Source organism: Zalophus californianus, chromosome 1 (genome assembly GCF_009762305.2).
Source record: "Zalophus californianus isolate mZalCal1 chromosome 1, mZalCal1.pri.v2, whole genome shotgun sequence".
NCBI lineage: Eukaryota > Metazoa > Chordata > Mammalia > Carnivora > Otariidae > Zalophus > Zalophus californianus.
In genome coordinates this window covers 174,756,308-174,778,035 of record NC_045595.1, presented here as the reverse complement: position 1 = coordinate 174,778,035, position 21,728 = coordinate 174,756,308, and the positions used below count along the sequence as shown (strand labels likewise).

At 36.2% G+C, this 21,728-nt stretch overlaps 1 protein-coding gene across 2 annotated transcripts in view; it reads left to right on the top strand.

The window, feature by feature from the left end:
• Positions 1-21,728, top strand: part of EPHA3 (EPH receptor A3) — a 368,423-nt gene that overhangs the window by 331,571 nt on the left and 15,124 nt on the right. For both annotated transcript variants that reach the window (XM_027587500.2, XM_027587501.2), the window contains exons 14-15: positions 11,558-11,707; positions 13,241-13,434. In XM_027587500.2, the coding sequence (XP_027443301.1) occupies positions 11,558-11,707; positions 13,241-13,434 (344 nt within the window). The remainder of the gene's footprint in view (positions 1-11,557; positions 11,708-13,240; positions 13,435-21,728) is intronic.

Here is a 21,728-nt window from a genome sequence, read left to right as displayed (position 1 = left end):
CTTTCATTACATTTGTAGTCCATTAACATCTATTTAATTTTTAGAAGATAAAGCAAATGAAAAGTTATCATAGGCATTGTGTGTTAAGCAAAGGAGAAAGAAATCTAATTTTACACAATAATTTATTGGATTTTTTTTCTCTGTAATCTGCCAACTTGATGCCAGAAATATTCTACTACAGTTATTTTACCTAATTTCATTTGCAAGAAAAGAAAGGGAAAATAAGTGGCTAATGCAAGTAGTTAAAAGCTAAGTAGTTAAATGCTTCTTTTCAGGATAACTCCATTCTAAGGACACAAATAATAGAAAACATGAGCCTTTATTCTGTAGTCAAGGACTAAAAACTAAGAATACCAAGAACCAGTGTGATATAAAAAGAAAATTATATTATTTTGATAAGTAATATATATCATAAGTCCTTGTCCTTTACACATGAATGAAAAAAAGTAACACATAAATATCTAATCAGTGGCCTTCATATATTTTAAGCTTTGAATCAAAATAAATAATGTTAATCATGAATTTATTCCCTACTCTGTTAGAATCAGTATGGATATGCCTTATATAGCTTCACAAAGTAAAGCCATATATTCAAAAATCAGAAAATGCTAGAAGACCGTAATCTCAGTTGTCAACATTACATCAATATTTAATGAGAGATCTAGTACTTTCTAGTCACCCAAGTCAGAGAGATAGATAACATAAACATTTTAACACGTGAAAATGATCTATCCAGATTTATGTGGGGAAAAAATCACAGCTATAGTTTTAGAGTGGAATATAGTAGTATGGACGTTGTATGTAAAATATTACACAGTCTCTAGCAGGAACAATTTTCTCTAAAGTGCATCATTCATTCATTCAACATTTGAGTGCCCATGATATACCAGGCTCTGTTCTAGGGCAGTAAATAAAACAAAGCCCTGACCTTATGAGTTTACATTCTAGTGTGGGAATTCAAGTAATAAACAAGCAAGTGAAGGTATAGCAAGGCAGAGAAGTAAGATGAAGAATGTGGATAGTGGGGGAGGGTGTTATTTCAGTGAGGAAGATTAAGAGAGTTTCCCTGATAAATGACGTTAGAGTAGTGAAATGGTGAGAGTGGAGGAACAAATAATATAAGCATCAAAGTTAATTAACCAGATTTATTTTGCCTTAACTATCTTTTCAATTTAATAAATTAACTGTAATCATTGTTCTGATTCCAACAGGCTCACTTTGCAAGAAGACAAATTAAGTAGTCAGATTAATGATTTAACTCAGACTAAACATCAGGCTCATAGTGACTGGTCTAGGCTGTAATGTTGGCAAGCCTGGAAGCTTAGTAAAAATCACTTTCTGATATTATTTGCAGTTCACTGTGAATATCCCACATTTTCAAAAATGTGATGACACATTGCCTGAAGCTTTTCCCAGAGCCCCGAAGCCATTGACCAGCCCCAGATTCCTTTGGCATTGCGAAGTACCGCAGTCTTCCTGTCCTAGGTCAGGCTTACCACTGGATATCTGGCATGGCTAATAATTTGACTCATTTCTGTCATATGTCATGGTTCAAATACACTCCCGTGACTTTTTTCCTTCTTAATTTGCTGCCCACTGTTCTGGAATTGCCCCCTAGTTCAAGCTGTTGTTTACTAAACATAAACCTGTAAGGGAACTGTTGCTGTGATGTCCAGCCAGAACTGTCTTTTTGGATATTTAGGAGATTCTCAACCTATCATTTCATCTTTCCTTATTTTCCAATCATCAGTATTAAAGAAATCAAGCTTACTCAAGTTTTGCACTTTTTTAGTTACTTACTAGAATGAACCTAATATCTCTATTTCTATTATTTTTGTCGCAATTACATACTGAATAGATCTTTCTGATTTATTTATTTATAACACTGCTTCTTTAGAAAACTGTGTTCAGAGTGCTAAAAATACACACTTTCAAATGAATTTCTTTAATCTTTAAAAAAAATTAGGGTTGAGTATGTATAAAACACAAAAGTTTAACATTTAAAAACCTCACCAAACTCTGAAATATCTTCAGCCTTATCTGTAAATGTTTGCATTGTTTTTGTTGAAGATAGACATTATACATCAGATGACCTAATTTGAAACTAACAGAAAGTAACAGAAAAGTTATTTATTTGTATTGCATTACCTGGGCAGCGATAGAGAAACTTAGAATGCGGGTGAAGATTTTCCTGTATTTTAAGAAATTCTTAAGCATTTCACATAATGTTGAAATGTTTCAAAAGTTCAAGGGATAGGCTTTTGCTACCTAAGAGATCATCCGTCTCTGATCTCTTGTGGCAATCAACATCTGCTGGAACAATTCTCTCAATGGCTTTTAGATTTGAACTACTGAGGATTAGAACAGATGCTTCCCCTGGGATTCTTCCTGGCTTGCCCTTCACCTTGTTGTCTACTGTTGTCTACAGTGAATGAAGGTTAGTCCCTGACAATAGATAGATGCTAAATCCTCGAGTCAAATGATTTATCGCTATGGTTCCACTTTTAACCTGAGAAGCCAATATTTGCCTCCAGGTTAAACACTCAATTACTTAGGGTTTACTAAGATAAACTCTCCAAAGTCCTTTGTCACTCTAAGTATGACCTGACAGAGCTCAGGGGCAGGCAATGTGAACTGTGGATCAGCAAAGCATTTATGAAATCAACAGGGAGAGATTTGTATATATAATTAGAGAAAAATTGGGGCAGATATGAGATATTATGCCTTAATGTCCAGAGAGTTTAGCAATTATACTCCCTTTCTTTAGAAATCACGACTTGAAGCCCCCTAACCCATAGTGAAAGAGCTGACTTTAGTTGAGTGCCTAAAAAATTCAGGATTTTAGCCAAATGTCTCATTTGAACTGTCTAAATTCATTAAGCTTAGAGAACTGAATTGCAGGATCTTTTGAGAATAGGTTTACTCCAACTGCTATTTCTGCAAAATGAACAAGGTTTTGGAGTACTTCAACTGATCCTAGATTTGAGTGTAGCAATTATGTAATGCCTCTGTCCAGAGACTCTCTAGTATCTTTACTTACAACATTCTCTTCTTCTCTTTTAAATTTTCTGTAAGAATTCTGTAGGAGTAAATCCAGATATGACATCCAGTAGGTAAGTAGATCCAAACTTAGGATAATCTTTAAGAGTCCAAAATAATGAACATCTAAAATGTCAGCATCCTTGGTATGCATGTAGGTTTAAGACAGAAATTCGAAAGTTGAAGGAGCTAAGGTTCATAGGTCAGCACAGCTGTTAGAGATATTCCCCATGATCTTCAGTTGACGAATGACAAGCTAGCTACACAGAGAAGTTAAGAAACTTGGCTAAATTAAACAGTATGCTAAAATTAGACCAGAAACCAAGACTCTTGATTTCTGCTAAACTTAAGAATGCAAATGGATTGAGTGACTATAAATTACCCTGAACCCCAATTACTGAGCTATACACAGATGAGACAGCACTGAGAGGAACTAATCTTAGGTTTGCCACTTTAAATATAGGGAACAAGCATTAACTTCTGATTCTGTTATGGAGGTCCCTCTGCAATTGAGGTTTTAGACATACTCCATATGCTGTGATTCTGAGCTTGCTCCAGGCAATTGGAGACTTTTCTCAAATACATAAATGTCTGGAGAGCTTATATGTAGATATAGAGACCACCTTAAGTAAATGCACTCATTTTACAATGTATTTATGCATTGTAAAGAATACATCTTTATAGTAACTAGCTGTGCTTTAGCGTACTCTAAGTTCCTAGTAGCATTTTATCAACAATATTTAAATTGTCAACTGATTTCAAAATTTTAGCTCATTAGTAATGGTTGTACTTGAATAGTTTTACTGTGACAGGAAAGTATGCCAAACGATGACTCTAAATCTTTGGGTAGCCCATTGAAGGATGTGTTTGGCAGTTAATTGAAAAGCATCTAAAATTTCAAAATGTTTCCCACATATATAACTGAGAAAGCAATTTCTGAAAAACAAAAAAGAAGTCAAACAATATAAGCTTGAAATTATTGGGGTGGGGTGTAGGGGGAAAAGGGGAATTTTTGTGATCAATCAGGAGAAGTATGAATAAATTCTACAATGGATGACTTATAGGAAATTTAGTGGGTCAGACTCTTATAGATTCATTTTATTTTATTTTGATAGTCTCAGATCTACAGATGCTCAAATTGAAGGCAGACAGCCTTACTGTGAAGTAAGACTTTATTAAAATGTGTGGGTTCTTCTTTCACTCATATTTCAGAACCAAATTGGGCCCTCAAGAACTTGTATCCAGTGTCTCATTATGTCAATGACATTTACATTTTTGGAGCCATAGATAGTGTTTGCTCTGGGAGTAAAAAACTTGTTTCTTATGAAACTCTTTGGTCATAGATACCTCTGTTTGATAAAGAAATTGGTGCTTAATTAAAGTTTCGTTAGCAATAGGAAGTTATCCCTTTTTCAAAAAAGAAAGAAAGGAAGAAAGTTAAGAATAAAGGAGAAAATAAAAGAAAATAATAAAGCATAAAAACATAAAAAAAATAAAAATAGAGGGAAACATCTCAAGGGGATACTGTTATGTTTAATAAAACCCAATATCAAAATTAGCTCTGAGGAACTAGACTCTTACTTGACTAGAACAGAAATAAAAATATCCAGAGAAAGGATGTGAATAGTAAGGAAAAAAAAAAAAGAAAAAGCTAATTCCACTTAGTCTACATAAAATCCCAGATAAATCCTGCACCTCGTCTGAATTATTTTCCCTTGCTAAGTAAAGCTTGTCATACACCATCTAAAGCAGTAGTTTTCAAGTAAGGATAATTTTGCTCCTAGGGGATATTTGGCATTGTCTGGAGACATTTTTGGCTGTCCCAGTTGGAGGGATGCTAATGTTATCCAGTGGATAAAGGCCAGGGGTGCTACTAAATATCTTACGATGCACAGGACAACCCCCACAACAAATCATTAATATGCTTTAAAATGTCAGTGGTGCTACTGTAAAGAGAGCTTGTTCTAAAATTACCCAACATGTGTAAATAATGTGTAAAAAAATGGGAATGAAGATCAAATGTCCCTCTCAGGTACTTTATAATTTCTCCTATACATACTGGACCATAAGTTGAATGTGGCAATGTAGACTACATTGCCATTTGTGGAAAAAAAAAAGTGCAACAGACTAACCATCTGCCACCAGGCCTGGCATGATGAACTTGGGGATATTTCACAAACAGAATGCAATGAATAGTATGACTTTTTTTTTAAGGTTTTATTTATTTGAGAGAGAGAGAGTTAGCAAGAGAGAGCACAAAGGCAGACACCTAACCAACTGAGCCACCCCGGCTCCCTTGAATAGTATGACTTTTATTCCTGTTAATATTTTATCCTCATGTGCTCTTGATCTAACACTTAAAATTTTAATTCTTTCCCCCGGTGCTCTAAATTTTGAACATGACCTCTTTATTTTTAATGTTTCGATTTTGTTTTATTAAGATATCTTTGGAGTAAACTCATAAATAGACATCTTACCTCGCAGGTAAATATGTCATATATTTTCAGTCAACATATGAGTCTTAGCCATGCATAATTAATTTTTATGTTTAAAAATTGTACTTACCTCATTCTACAAAGGAATGGAGTAATATTCATATTCAGAGACAATATTTATTAAATTATTGATGGTATTTTTAGGTTAGTAAAGTACCTACAATATCAATATTGAAACAGTTGATATAGGATGCATTTTGTTTATGGAGTCAAATGAAAATCTTTATAACATTTGGCAAACTCTAAAATATTTAATCCATGCAGCACCTTGTGAGATATTTTCATAATTTTATAGATATTGTAAAAACTCGATGTTCAGTAATTCTTATATTTATTACTATTATGGAAATAACAACATTGTTAAATAGCATGAGGGGAAAGAAGGCATAAGAAAATAATATGATTTTTTAAAGCTATTATTATGCTATATATTGGCTCACTCTTAGTATTTATATATTCTGAAAAACTAGGTTCAATGGTTCAATGTATTATTTTCTAAAAATGAGCTGTATTTTTAAAAATGCTCAAAATTACCAAATATCTTCAGTAAGATCTATCACTCTAAGCCCATAACATAAATGGTTATATTCTCTGTCCACACACCTTTGGGAAACAAGCTGTTGTAAACAGGAGAGCTTGAAAGTCAGACTCCTGTTTTAAACTCTGGGCATGCAGAAATGAAGTAAGCAAGCCAGTTATTCCTGTGAACATCCCAGTCTAATTAGCCCAGATAATTAAAAGGTAGAAGGATCACAGAACATGGAGTGACCAGGTTGGCCTAGAACATTCCCAAATGTTCCACCAATGAGTTCGCATTTGACCAGAATGTTCAACTAAGTTTACTAGTTGCAGAAGGTAGACAGGGAAAAAGCCTCCCAAGGAAAAAGAATAGCATGTATTTTGGAGAAAGGTAATTAAATTCAAGTCAGTGAGCACTTGTTGAATGCCTACCCTACACATTTGCCAAGATATCTAAATAAGACAATTGCTCTCTGCAGTGAGCATGGGCACATGTGGATTATGCCCATCATCTCCAGATTTATAATCTATTTAGATTTTCATAGGCTAAGGACTTCAAATTATTACAAATTGTGACAAAAAAATTTATTTATGACAACAGACATGACAAGAGCTACTACTTGAATTCATTTTGCCAGTATTGAATATAAAGAATTTGAAACTATAATGTTGAATTTAAAATTTGTGATAACACACACATTGATCCTTCCACAAACTCTGAGATGATTTTGCCAGTTTGTGATCTCACCTTAATTAAGTGGGTACAGTGTTTATTTGTTTGTTTGTTTGTTTGTGTTTCATTTAAAGCCACAGTGACTCCACGTTGTTTGCCAACACTGGAAAAAGAAAAATATGTATAAAATTCTTCTTAGACTGATTTATTTTTAGTAGCAATAGCAACAATTGCTAAATTTGAGTAATACCTTGTAGTTAACAATAAGCTTTCCCTCCTATGCTCATTTAATAAATTCTTTGTATCAATATACAAAATGTGTTAACCACTTGAAGGGAATTAGAAGAGAAGAAAGGGCAAGATATTTATTGAGCAGACTGTTAATGATCATTTTATTAGTTGATTTATGTATATTATAAAACCATTGCCAATGACAAAAATATTCCATAATAACCAGTCATCTTTGTGTGTCTCTATTTCTATGAGTTCGGCAGACTATAACGATTACAAAACATTAGCAAGACGACACAATTTAAAATTTAGGTGTTTTCTTTAAAATAATTTTTTTAAAGATTTTATTTATTTATTTGACAGAGAGAGAGAGGGAGAGAGAGAGCACAAGCAGGGGGAGCGGCAGGCAGAGGGAGAAGCAAGCTTCCCGCTAAGCAAGGAGCCTGATGCAGAACTCGATCCCAGGACCCTGGGATCATGACCTGAGCCGAAGGCAGATGCTTAATGACTGAGCCATAATTTGCCAAATAGTTTTCTAAACGCATTTCCTTTTGGTGTGGGTTTCAAACAACGTTTAAATACAATGTCCCCAGTGAAAGTAAATAGCACTCAATTGGAAAATTTCTGGAAATAATTTGCTTAAATCTGTAACCATGTGCTAGCTTAGAGAACACATTACACTAGTCCCAGTCAAGTTCAGAGATGGTGTAGAGCAAAGCCCCAGTTGAAAAGATGGGCTCCCAGCGAGATGCCTCCAATAGCATTTATGTCTGTGTCCAGAACAGCAAAAGAAAGGATTTTCCTTCTAAGCTTAAACACAGGTGTGGCCCTGATTTTCCTAAAAGGGATCACTTTTCAGTATTTCACTGTTTTCAGAAATTTTATTAAAATATTCTCAATGCTGTCCTCTGTGGAAAATAAGTGATGAAGTACATAAGATGAAACTTTAGTGTGTTCCATTTTCATACTGATTGAGGTCAAACACAACAAACAGGTGTCTTGTTCCTGACAATCATCAACCTAATGTTTTATCTAGGTTCATATTTTAATGTATATTAAGGACCTCGGTAAAATGATGTATATCTGTGCCTTATATTTCTAAATAGATACAAACTTTTCATCAAGGAAAGGACTTAGTTTTTTAGTGCATTTTTTAAAGAATTTATTTTATTCTTTTGTGTTTGTTTTTTTTAATTTTTATTGTTATGTTAATCACCATACATGACATCATTAGTTTTTGATGTAGTGTTCCATGATTCATTGTTTGTGCATAACACCCTGTGTTCCATGCAGAACGTGCCCTCTTTAATACCCATCACCAGGCTAACCCATCCTCCCACCCAAAGATTTTATTTATTTGCCAGAGAGAGAGTGGGAGAGTACAAGCAGGGGGAGTGGCAGGCAGAGGGAGAAACAGGCTCCTTGCTTCGATGTGGGACTCGATCCCAGGACCCGGAGATCATGACCTGAGCCGAAGGCAGACGCTTAACAATCTGAGACACCCAGGTGCCCCTTTAGTGCATTTTTTTACTTTTAGTAATTTGGCTCTGGGCAAAGGAAAGCAAATGGCAAAGTGTCTGCAGCAGAGATAAGACATATAACTGATACTGCAGAATATTATCTTTCCTTTGCTCTATGAATATAGCTTTGTTTGACTTCTGTTAATTCTCAGAGCTTTTTAAGGAAGAGAAAATGTGCCTAATGATTTCATTTGGCATCCTGAATAGATTTTGTTACATGTCACATGTATAATTCTGTTTTTGTCGAAATTAAGGATATTTAATATCTTGAATCCTTGAACCCAGGTGCAAATAAGTTAATTTGGGAATTGTAAAATTTTATTAGTTATTTTTAGGATTGAATGTATTGTCAGAGAAAATGGCAATATTAGACCCTCCAAATTTATTTATTTATTTATTATTTATTTATTTATTTGAGAGAGCACGAGTGAGAGCAAGAGGGGGAGGGGCAGAGGGAGAGAGAGAATCTTATGTAGTCTCCACACCCAGTGTGGAGCCTGATGCGGAACTTGATCTCAGGACTCTGAGATCATGACCTGAGCCTAAATCAAAAATTGGAAGTTTTGGGATGCCTGGGTGGCTCAGATGGTTAAGCGTCTGCCTTGGGCTCAGGTCATGATCCCAGGGTCCTGGGATCGAGTCCCACATCGAGCTCCCTGCTGAGCAGGGAGCCTGCTTCTCCCTCTGCCAGCCGCTCTCCCTGCTTGTGCGTGCTCTTTCTCTCTCTCTCTCAAGTAAATAAATAAAATCTTTAAAAAAAAAAAAAGTTGGAAGCTCAATCAATTGAGCAACCCAGGCACCTTGGACTCTCCAAATGTATTTTATTTTATTTTAGCTTTCTTTAAAATTTAAATTCAATTAGCCAATGTATAGTGGACTCTCCAAATTTAAGTATGAAAGGACCCTTTAAAATGTTGAAAATAATGCAAACTGTGAAGAAGAGAGTGAATGAGTGAGTGAGGGAGGGAGAAAAGCAAGGGGAGCTTCTAAGACTTTATGCCCTCTCCTGTACTTGACTATAAAAATTTTCCGTTCTGTTTTTCTGGTTGTAAATCATCCCACTTCTGTGGTGCACACTATGCACTGTAGTGTCCCCCACGATCTCCGGAGGCTGTCCTTAGTTTCACTCCCATCTCCCCAGCCTGGTTTACTTTACTTCACCAATATAAAGCGTCAACTACCCTTCGGCTGGTAGCTTCTCAAGAAGGCTGGGCTCGGTCACCCTCTCTGTGCTCACCTCACTACAGTTTCAGGCACTCTTCAAACCCCATTGTAAGCCCCACCTCCTTCAAAGACCTGTGGCAGTATTCGCTCTGAAGCAGTTCCCTTGTGTGAAAACATCGAAGAGAAGCATCAAGTTTAGGGAGATAATTCCAATCGCAGATACCGTTGTCCTCTGTAGGATTAAGTTGGCTCAGTTTGCCTATGGTTAAACCCCAATTTGACCTTTTCCCATCCTTTCCCATTATATTCCTTCACATACTCTGTAGCATAGTCACACCGGAAACTTCTTCTAAAGCATACATTTTCCTCCTCTGTGGCTTGTTTGATATATGACGCTTCCCTCTGAGTATGCGGAGTGTTAAGCTAATATTTCTGAAGTCTTTACTGTGTGCCAGGAACTATGCTAAACGTTTTATTGAAATTTGTCATTTAGCGCCACAGCTCTGCTATGAACCAGAACTATTACTTTACACAGATGAAGAAGTTCAGGTGTAATGAGGTCTAATAACTTCACCTCCTAAGATCCATTTCTCCAAGGCGATGTGTCGCCCCCCTTAAGCATTACTTCGAAACCAGTGAAGTGCTGTGCGGTGCAGAGTCAGCGGAACACGTTTTGATGAATAGGGTTTATGATTTGGATGATGTGAATTCTTTGCAATATTTAACTTTTTTTTCTTATATCAAAAATCTGTACATCTTTTCGGGCTCAATTCATATGTGACCTCCTCAGTCTCTCTAGTGAGACTCTCAGCCCCATGCTCTGCATCACAGCCATTTCTGCTGCCTTCCTACTCACTGGCAGGTCCATGACCAGCATGACCAGCATCGCCTGGAGCTTTTGAGAAGAGCAGACCATGGCTATACTCGGCAACTACTGAATCAGTGCTTCCATCTTAATGGGAGCAAGCTCCAGATGATTCATATAGATAGTAAAGTTTGGGAAGCAAAGTACTAGGTACTTCTTTCTGCATTTCATTATTCAAAACAACTAATTATCATTCCTCTTTGCCTGAGATTTTCCAAACAGAAGGGCTAGTGTGTTATTTATATTTGTCTCACTCAGAGTGACTGGCCTAATACTTCCCATATGGATGCTACTCGACACATTAAGTGTATTTATTAAACTGAGAGCAAATTCCATGGGAGTTGTACCTTTATATCTCCCATAACTTGGAGAAACAATATTCTCTACACTCTAAGTTCTGGGAATGTAGTTATTATATCTATTTAGTTCATGTGGTGCCGACCTAGTACATGGAAGGTACGTCAGTGATTAATGATGGAGGGAAGCACTGGGTAAACTAATCAAGATGATTGATTAATGTATCAGAGAGAGTGTTTTTGAGGTATAATTTTACTTTGAATTTATTTAGTTAACAAATATTGATGAGAACTTATGTATCAAGGAGTGGTATGAGTTATTTTTTGGGGTATAAGTTCTTTACAAATATTAACTTGCATTCTGAACTAAGATTGCTTGGTCAAGCATAAATCTATGTTCAATCAATAAAGGTTGACTCGGGATACCTCATTCAATTCTAATATACCATATAGCACATCTATTTTAGGTCTTTTTTTGCATATGAGTAATTAATGTGCCATAGTTGATATAAACCAGCAGTATTTAAACAATTTTTAAATATTTTCCTTTCATCAAATTAATTGTAAGTGAACCCTTCAGTACATGGTATGCCACTCACTTCTGCTTGGTATTAAAATAGAATATCCAGATATTTCAGCAGAAACCCATAATCCATTTCAGAAGTACTCTGACAAGTTCAGTCAGATTTAATATTATAATATATGTTTTATGCTTCATGCACTGATCATATATGTACATGATTTTATATTTAAAGGGAGGGAAGATCCCAATCCGATGGACATCACCAGAAGCTATTGCTTACCGCAAGTTCACGTCAGCCAGCGACGTATGGAGTTATGGGATTGTTCTCTGGGAGGTGATGTCCTATGGAGAGAGACCATACTGGGAGATGTCCAATCAGGATGTAAGTATTTGTAGTCAATGAATTATGGTTTCAGATTAAGAGATCAAGCTGTGCAAGGAAGTGGAGCATAATGAAACCAGGTGGCTCCCAGTTTGTGACACTGAAATAGAATCCTTAGAAGAAATGAAATAGTTTCAAAGTCTTGCAAGGATATTAATTGAATTGCTCTTACAGCTTTACATGTTTCCCTGAAGCAGAGGTTTAGAAATGAGAGAAAATGAAGACATTTGTAACAAGAATGTAATGAAATAAGTGACCGAAAAGATAGTCAATAAATATGGGGAACTGTTTAAAGTATTTTTACTGCAAAATTGTTTCTATGTAACATTAATAAGCCGCATGTCTGCCATCCTTCATAGATTTAATTAATGCATCTATGCCAACATTTTGTTTACTTAAACATAGTATTTCCCTATGTCAGCCAAAGCAACCGATCTCTAGTGTGTTGTTTCTCTTAATGTATTAAACTTGCATGTGAATTTAGTCATACGAATTGAAGTATCTGGATGGAAAAATAATATTAAACTTTCTATTGTAACTGTGATATGATTTTTGAAAAGAATTTTTGTTTTTAGAAGTCATGTCTTGCAAATGCTTAGTAAAAGGTTGCTGTTGACATGGGATCAGCACTCAGAGACTTGTCTTTATGCTTAGCCAAAGACTTTGAGCATGATCTCAAAGATACATGAGATGGAAAGCTGAGATGCTTTTAGTCATTTGCTACTCACTACATATAAAACTGCTTTTATTGTATTTTCTTTTAAAATTTTCTGTACTTTTCCAATCTAGCTATTGTTATAATAGTGCTGAGAAAATCAGACTCACTTTTCCACATCTCTATTTTTCCAAATTTTCTCTGTATTAGAGGATCTCAAAGTGTGGGCTCTGGACCAGCAGCCTTAGCAGGGCCTGGGAATTTGCAGTAATGCAAATTCTCAGGCCTTCCACTAGACTTATGGAATGAGAGGAGAGCAATTTATATATTAAGTTCTCCAGATTATTCTGATACACAGCAAGTTTGAAAAATCACTGTTTTATGTGATTTAAAAGTACAAATGAACTAATAGTTACTTCATTGTTCTGCACATAGGAGTTTACCTTAGGAACTTAACTATGATTTGGAAGATACCGTTTCAATGAAGTATAACAAAATCTGTCCACTTTTTTCTGCATTCATTCACATATGAACAATATTCCATATAAATCTGTATTACCAAATAATAATTTCTTTATAACTCATTGAATTTCCTATATCACAGAATGTTTCTTCTGATTTTCATCTGAAAAGGAGCTTTACAAATGCTTCTTTCCCAAATTCACTCTCTCTCTCTCTCTCTCTCTCTCGACCTTCCTTTATATAACATTTCTGGGCAAGAATAATCACTTATTTATTTTATAAGCTGTCATCCTTTTAAGTAACTGAAAATGAGAATTTTTCCACTTAACTTTAAAATATTCATATTGGTGTACCCTTCCCATGGAGAATAAAAGGAGTTTCAGTTCTGAAGTCCCTGGAAACTGCTTCTCACACAGGTGATTAAAGCTGTGGATGAAGGCTATCGGCTGCCGCCCCCCATGGACTGCCCAGCTGCATTGTATCAGCTGATGCTGGATTGCTGGCAGAAAGACAGAAACAACAGACCCAAGTTTGAGCAGATTGTCAGCATTCTGGACAAGCTTATCCGGAACCCAGGCAGCCTGAAGATCATCACCAGTGCCGCAGCAAGGTGACACTTTGATTTTGCATTCTGCTCTCACTCAGAAATTAATGCATTTTCTATGTCCACTGTGTTAATTTTCTTCTCCCACTTCCCTAACTGCATTCTTTGAAACTTGTATTCCTGAGGACTGGAGAAAAGTGTCTCTATTTTCTTCCTTAAAAAAACAAAAAACAAAAAACAAACTTTCAGGAGAAATTCTTATGTTGTTTAATCATAATGATGAAATTCAGAGATATTTTTAACTTCCAACTTGACCAGGAGCGTCTACATTCAGGCTTGTGTTTAAGTCTTCAGGAAATAGGAACACTGGACATGTAGCTTCTTTTCACTCTCTACTATTTAAGCAAAAATGTTTTAAAGGAAAAAGTAAGAAATCTCCTAGAGTGGTGGTGAATTCTAGTGAAGTCCTAATTATTTCCTCATTTAAAAGAAAGCTTCAAAAATAATAATATTTCTAAAACATCGCACTGGTCAGCAGAATGCAATCCCCCCCACACCGTGTAACTAAACAAACATTTGTTGAACCCATGTTGTGTGCAAATTACTTTGTTAAGACACTGTAGAGAACAAAACTGAGAATAAAATAATGTGTGTCCCCCTGACAAAAGACAAACGTCAGTACATCAAACCTATAATGCAATCCTGACTGCACGACATCCATTAGATTTTACTCATATTCCTCCTAGCTGAGAATCACTGAGTTTTCTTGATGATTTTGAAGAATGTAAGTTAAAGTCTATCTAAAAAGTGCAATTGAAGAAATGGGGAATGAGAGATGAATTTTGTCAGGGGCCACGAGAAGGAAAAAAAAAGTGTTAATATATTTAGTATTTCTCAGAGAAGCTAAAGGCAAAGCCAACTGTCATATTTAAAGATTTATATTCTCATTGTGCACAGAAGAGCAAAACAGTTCTTTTCCATTCTGATATGTGCTCTTATAGGACAGTTACATGGTTTTAGTAAAAGAATTATACTTAGTGTGCATATAAATCCACAGTATTAAGTGGGATGTATAAATGCTACATAGTGATGATTTACTGTGACTCATGTAAAAGGTATAATATAATGCCTTATTGGAAAGAGTTTGTTTCTTTTTTGCTGTCTTTACTGATAATCGCCGAGAATTATGACTTTCAAATTGATAGAGCATTTCCAGCTGCATTTTATAATAGCATATATGATTTTTTACATTAAGAGGAACAATTATATTGAGACTACATGATCCAGGTTTTGCACTATATTTGGATAAAATGAGTAAGAGGAATCTGAACCAAAGTCTTAATATCAGCATCTAAAATTGTAGGTTATTTATTGAAATAATTTATTGAAATAATAATAATTTAGGGGTCACTAAGATTGAACTTGATGATATGTCCTTTGTAGGAAAAACTACTCGTAACTTATCCTGTAAGAATGAATCTCTTGTTGGAATCTTCACAGAGAGAAACTGAACAGACTCTTGGAAATCTACCCGACGGGTTAACAACTAACAGTGTGATGAACCTGTCCTTCCCTGGGCCATAGGGTCCTCATTTTGTACCCTGAAGCCATTTCTTTTGATCTTTACTCAATAGCAATCATGGGGAAAAACAACAAAAAATAAATATCTTTCAATTCTTTCCATATCATAAAAAAAGACACTCAAATCATTTCCATAGGATGGTATTATCCAAATAAAAACTAACTCATGTAATATGCTCAAGAGATATTTAACTCCAATCCTGTGTGGGGAAATTGTATTAATATCAGATCATAGTATATCAGGATATATCCTAGTATCCAAACTTCAACATGCTTCTTAAACTCACTTTTCCGTTCTTATTGAAATTGAATATCATTTCTCCTAATATATATCCTTAATACTTGAATAAATTCTATGTATTTTGTCACAAAACATGTAATTTTAGGGAAAATATTTTTCTAAGAGGTGCCATATATCTTAATTCACTTAAATATAAAAGTCCTGGAAATTGTATATGTTTACTTATTGCCATTAAAATACACAACTAGGTGGATTGCGTCAATATACATTGATTAGTAACAACCTCAAGTTGCCATGCAACATGCAACAATGTCAAGAAAATATTATTTTTCCTTTAGAAAATTTGCTTTCCCATTTTAATAATGCTTATTTCATCCTTTATCATCACTTACTAACTCATTCCCTCCCCCCTTTAATTTTCCAGTGATGCCCTTGCCACATACTTCGTTGAGAAAATACAAGCCCTCAGATGGGAAATTCTAACAGCAAAACAAAAAGTTACTGGTTCCTACACCTACCCATCTTGCCTATTTTTTTCCACTAATTATAAGAGAGGACTAGATTAAGTTCCCTCTACTTGTCAGAGGCAAATCCTTCCTTTCTCTCCCTCTCGCCTCTCTCTCCCTCCCTCCTCCCTTGCATATCGGGGCACTTTTGGAAGGCAGAACCACTGCCATAGAAATGTGTTAAATTACATTTTTTCTTAAATTTTCCAGGTGAGAAGAATCACAGGGGAACTAATTAAAGAGACAGCTATCCTGGTCTAGCCCAACTACTGACTCAGCATCTCTAGGAAAGGGGAATGGAATTTGGATGTTTGATAAAAAACTTCAGGTGATTTTTATCATACAGGGAATTCAGGAGATACTGTTTGCCCACATTACTTCTGCCGGCCTCACATGTCTGCCAAAGTCTTCCTTCTTTATCCACAAGCCTTCACGGCCAAACCTCTCAAATCAGAGTCTCACAGTCTCCTCAAACTTAATATTCTAAAAATTTATGTTTTTATTTTCTCCTGGTAGCTTCACCCTTCCACTGCCTTCCTAATTTAATTTAATACACAGGCACCCCCTCATTTGCCCAAATGGGATTAGAGCAACTCTTGGCACCTCTTTCTGGCCCTCCCCACTTTGATCTAGAAGATCACTAGGTCAGCAAGACCTGTCCCTCTCCCCCTGCACTGCACTCTCTTCCATGACTCTCTCCCCCTCTGGCTGAGACCCTGCAAGAACCTCCTAGCTTGTCCCCCTGCTTTCACTCCTGCCTGCCCCAGCATCTTTGCACGTAGCCTTCAGAATTTTCTCATCAAAATATATGTGATATAATTTCAGTCATCTTTTTATAACTGATTTTGAGTTCGCATTGTACTCAGAAAAAAAATCTAGACTCTTGCTGGTGGTATAAACAGCCCTTCTTCTGCAATGTCACTGCTTTTATTCACGTATTACTTTCTTCATTTTTCAATAACTATTTATTATAATCTAGTCTCCTATGTGCTAGGCATGTGTAGACTCTGGAGAACAGTGAAGAGGGCAAATATGGTCCCTACCATTCTAGGGCTTACATTATAGAAAATGTACAATAAACAACAGACAAGTAGAGGAAGGAAGTAAATACATCATTGTGACAGATAATCAAAGGGTGGTGGGCAAGAGCCCTCTGTGGAGGTATTTGAGCCGAAACCTAAAGAAAGAAAAAAAGCCAGCTGTTTAAAGAGCCCCACCCCCACCCCCAAAATGTATTCTTGCCATAGGAAAAAAAAACTGCAAGTGAGTTTGGAGGGTTCTAGAACGTAGCAGAAGGACAACATAACTGAAGAGCAGTAGGGGAAGAAGAGTCTCTCATGACTCTGAGAAGGCAAACAGAAGCCAGAGCACTTGAGGCTACCCAGACCATGTAAGGACTTGGGAATTTTTTTGAAATGCATGAGGGATCCATTAAGGCATTTAAAGCAGAGAAGTGACACGATTTGATTTACATGGCTGCTTTGTGGAGGAAGGGGCAAGAGTGTGAGGAGAGGGGCATTTCAAGCTTTCAGTCTGTGCCACTTTCACTTAATATTCTAGTCTCAGTGGCCGAGTTCAAGTTCCTTCAGAAGGCCACCACATTTCAGATATGAAGACAATTGTACAGGCTGTTCTCCTTATGTTAGATTCTCAGTTTCATCCTTCTTCCTTCAGGAAGCATCCTTTTCATTCATCCTCCTTCAGCATCTTGTATTAATTGAGGCACTCTGTGGCAACGTCATTTAATGGTCCACGCCATTATTTTTTACAGAGTGCCAACACAATTTTAATTCTTATGTGTGTGTTCTTTTTAAGTATCCATTACTCCAATAAACTCTAAGCCCTATGAGATCAGATGCCATGTTTCTCTTGTATTACCACTACCAGGTTGGTACTGGTAACTAAATGACTATTTATTAAGTACATGAATATACATTTTTTTAAATAATAAATGCCCATTTCAATAGATACATGATTTAAAAAGAATTCTAGTTTTTATTCTATTCATTATAGAGATTTCTGCAGACATTAGTCATGATACTAAAAGCTTAAAACTTTCTCCTAAGCAAAATTTCGTGTCTCTCTCTCTGTCAACTCAACTCCAAAAACATCCTCCTCCAAACACAGGGAGATTATCCCAATCTGAGTTTGTGGATGGCACCAAGGATTCAAGTTTCTGAATGACTTATTTAGATCAATGTACAGAATTATGCCTATAAAGTCCATTAGGAAAAATAACATTATTCTATCATTCCTATGGAAATGATGTTTTCCAGAGTCAGCCTGTGTCTAGTTAGTTTCATGGCAAAATTTATTTCATATACATTATAGAAATCCTTCTACGATGCATCATTTCACTTTTCAACCTTCATTAGAGTTGATGATTCATAACAGAGTCATTCCCAGAGAATCTGCCACTAAGAGTGTCTTTGTGACTATCACTGCTGAAAGTGGGAAGATATATAAGCAGATGGTCAGGGTGTGCCAACTAAAAACTTAGATATTGCAAGATGCGGTGAGAAGAGAAGGGAAGTTATATTAAATTTTATATTGTGATTGTCTTCCAGTAGTTGATTTATTTTCCTAAAAGTAGTGTAATTGGAGGAGACATACATGAATTTGAAGTTTAGACAGTACATTGACATGAAGCCACAGATGTTCAGTTAGCAGTTACTTTGTGCCAGGCATTCTACTAGGCCCTGTGGTGATTAGCTGTAGAGAAGTAACTTTTGAATGCTGGATGAAATATCATTAGGCAGATAAGATCATATCAGGCTAGGGGAACATTGTACAAAGAAGCAAGACACACGAAAACGTAGAATACTTCCAAATTTTTTTGCATCATACAATTCTGCTGGAATATAGGATAAAAAAAAAAAAGGCAAGGATGACAGATCATTTCATGAGATAATGGAAGATTTCATGGCATCATTGGAAATCTGGACTTTTGTCCATGAGGAAAAGAGGAACCATGGAAGATACTTAAGTGACACGTGGTGGGGTGCCTATAGAATAGTTCTCTGGCAGCTAGTCCTAAGAAGCACAGATGGTAAAGAAAGAGGTTCAAAATAAGGAGTTGGGAGGTTATTTCAGTTGTCTAAGAAAGGGCTTCCTCTAGGGAAGAGCAGAAGAAACAAAAAGAAAAGGTATGAATTCAAAAAGTTTTACTGAAGTGTTATAGGACACGGTGGCCAATGAGATGTGCAGAGTGACAGAGGGAGTATCGGAGAGTCCTTCCAGGTTTGGAAAATGGAGGACTATGAGAACAGTGCTCTCACTGACTGCATAGGAAGGGCATAAGGAAGAACAGGTCTGTGAGACAGATGAGCATTTTGGAGCAATGAGACCAAGTCCCACAAGAAACTAGACGTTCACATCTCAAATTGGGGAAGAGATTAAAACTGGGGAATCAACATAAAGTCTTCTCTCTGTAAAGAAAATAAAAAAACCTCACGGTCAGAAACTTGCTTAGGGGTACAAATCTCAATCAAATAAGGCTGAGCTTGTTGGTTTAAGATTTTATTTATTTGAGAGAGAAGGAGAGAATGTGAGAACGAGCCAGGGGAGGAGCGAAGGGAGAGGGACAAGCAGACTCCACGGTGAGCACAAAGCCCGGCCTGGGGCTTGATCTCAGGTCCCCGAGGTCATAACCTGAGCCGAAGTCAAGAGTCAGATGCTTAATCAGTTGAGCCACACAGACGCCCCTGGTAATGCTGGGTTTTATCTCAAATAGATCTCTCTTTATTTTTCTAAAATTATAATTTCTAATTAAAGCTCTCATATGGATTATCAGGAGACTTTATGAATAGTGGAGGGTGTTGGTTCACGGAGGTTGACACTGGGCCATCCCTCCTCCCGATCTGTCAGACTGAACTTTTGAGCTTCTCCATGCTACTTGTGGCCTGCCCTGGTGTCTGGAGATCCTTCTGAAGCCTCTAAATGCCTCAGTCCCTTAGTCCAGAACCAAAATGTCTACAAGAGCTAGGAAGTTAATTGAAATGGGTGAATGCTTCCATCCTATGTAACAGGGTGTGAGAGTAGCTCATGGGGATTTCAGGCCCATTATAAGGGGATTGTAGAGCCAATTAATGTCAGTGTTGGCAGTCCAAAAAGAAAAAAAAAAAGCATGAAACATTCATAAATATCTCAGAACATTAACCCACTGCATAAACTACCCAGAGAGAAAGAAAACGGTCTCTTTACAGCTTTGGGGAACAGTACAAATCACAGAGCAGAAGGATACGAAGTGGTTGGTAAAAACAAAGCGCAGAATTACAAATGTGACTTAGACCATTACTGAATCCACAGCTCAGGGAATTTTCCAAAAGTGTATGGAATGAACTGTTATCAAAAGCTGCTAAAGAGTGGGGTGGGGGGAAAGACAACTGAGAGAAAAAAGCCATTCAGTTAAGCAAGGGTAATAACATTGTGTCCCTTTAGAGAACTATTTTGATTCTTTTAGAGTGATACATGCGATACATGAGTCGGCTTCTCTCCCTGCCCCTCTCCCTCTGCAACCCGCCTCGTGCTCTTTCTCTCTCTCTCTAATAAATAAAATCTTAAAAAAAAAAAAAAAAAAAAAACGAATTGAGGAAATCTTTCTTAAAGAAGTTCTTGATAGAAAATACTTCCATGGGGCGCCTGGGTAGCTCAGTCAGGTAAGTGTCTGCACTCCGCTCAGGTCCTGATCCCAGGGTCCTGGGATCACGAGCCCCACATCAGGCAGAGGGAGCCTGCTTCTCCCTCTCCCTCTGCCTGATGCTACCCCTGCTTCTGCGCTCTCTCTCTCAAATAAATAAATATTCTTTTAAAAAGAGAAAAAAGATATTTCCATAAGAATAAATACAAAATGGTCTTACAATGATAAATTTTCTCCTACTTCCTAACATATAATTTAGTTATACAGATAGGAGAAATAAGCAAAATTCGTTTTAGCCCAGTGGCTCAGTTGGTTAAACATCTGACTCTTGATTTCAGCTCAAGTCATGATCTCTGGGTGGTGAGATCGAGCTCCGTGTGGGTGTGGAGCCTGCTTGGGAATCTCTGTCCCTCTCCCTCCCTGCCCCCACTCTAAGAAAATTTAAAAAATTCATTTTTTAAAAGAGACTATTTTGAAGGATTAATTTTGTATAATTTAAATATCTTTTATGATACATATTTTATACTATATAAGTATTCAATTGGTTTTATATTATATATAAAATATAGCTCCTGGATTTAAATAAATTAACTTATTTTTATGAATGTAGCTAAATTAAAAATAAAGAAGACTAGAGAAAAATGAGAGATGAATTAATTCTTTTCTATTTAGGCAGTAAGAGGCCTTTTTAAATTTTTGGATATTTATATAAAATGAAATAAATTATTTTTTCTTTAAATTTACATAATTTTTATACTTCAGGCAGTTGGATTCTTCAATAATATTTTAACTTATGGAATACAAATTTTTGGCATAAAGTATTAAATAATACATTCCATGTATTTAGAATGAGGTTCTAAAGTGAAGGCAACCAATTCATGGCATAAGGTCTTAAACAATATATTGAATTTAATTTTTAAAAATTTTTTTAAAGATTTATTTGTTTTAGAGAGAGAGAGAGAGAGAGCATGTAAGTGGGGGGGAGGGACAGTGGGAGAGGGAGAAAATCTCCAGCAGACTCCCTACTGAGCATGGAGCCCAACATGGGGCTCCATCTCAAGACCCTGAGATCATGATCTGATCTGATGCTTAACCACTTGAGCCACCCAAGCACCCCTTTAATTTAATTTAGAATGAGGTTCTGCAGATCCAATTACACTCAGTTAATATATTGAAATGATTAAAATATATTGTTCCATTGCATTGACCACTAACTTTGAAGGGATTTATTTTTATTAATTTGCAGGATAAATAGGAGCAAACATAAGCAATACTAGTAATGTTTCCCTGTTACTGGCACTAAATTAATGTAAATAAAATGCTTCTGATTTCTAAGAAAACACAATTATTTTTGAGAATAACTGTTTTGACAAATACCGCATCCTTTAAGAGA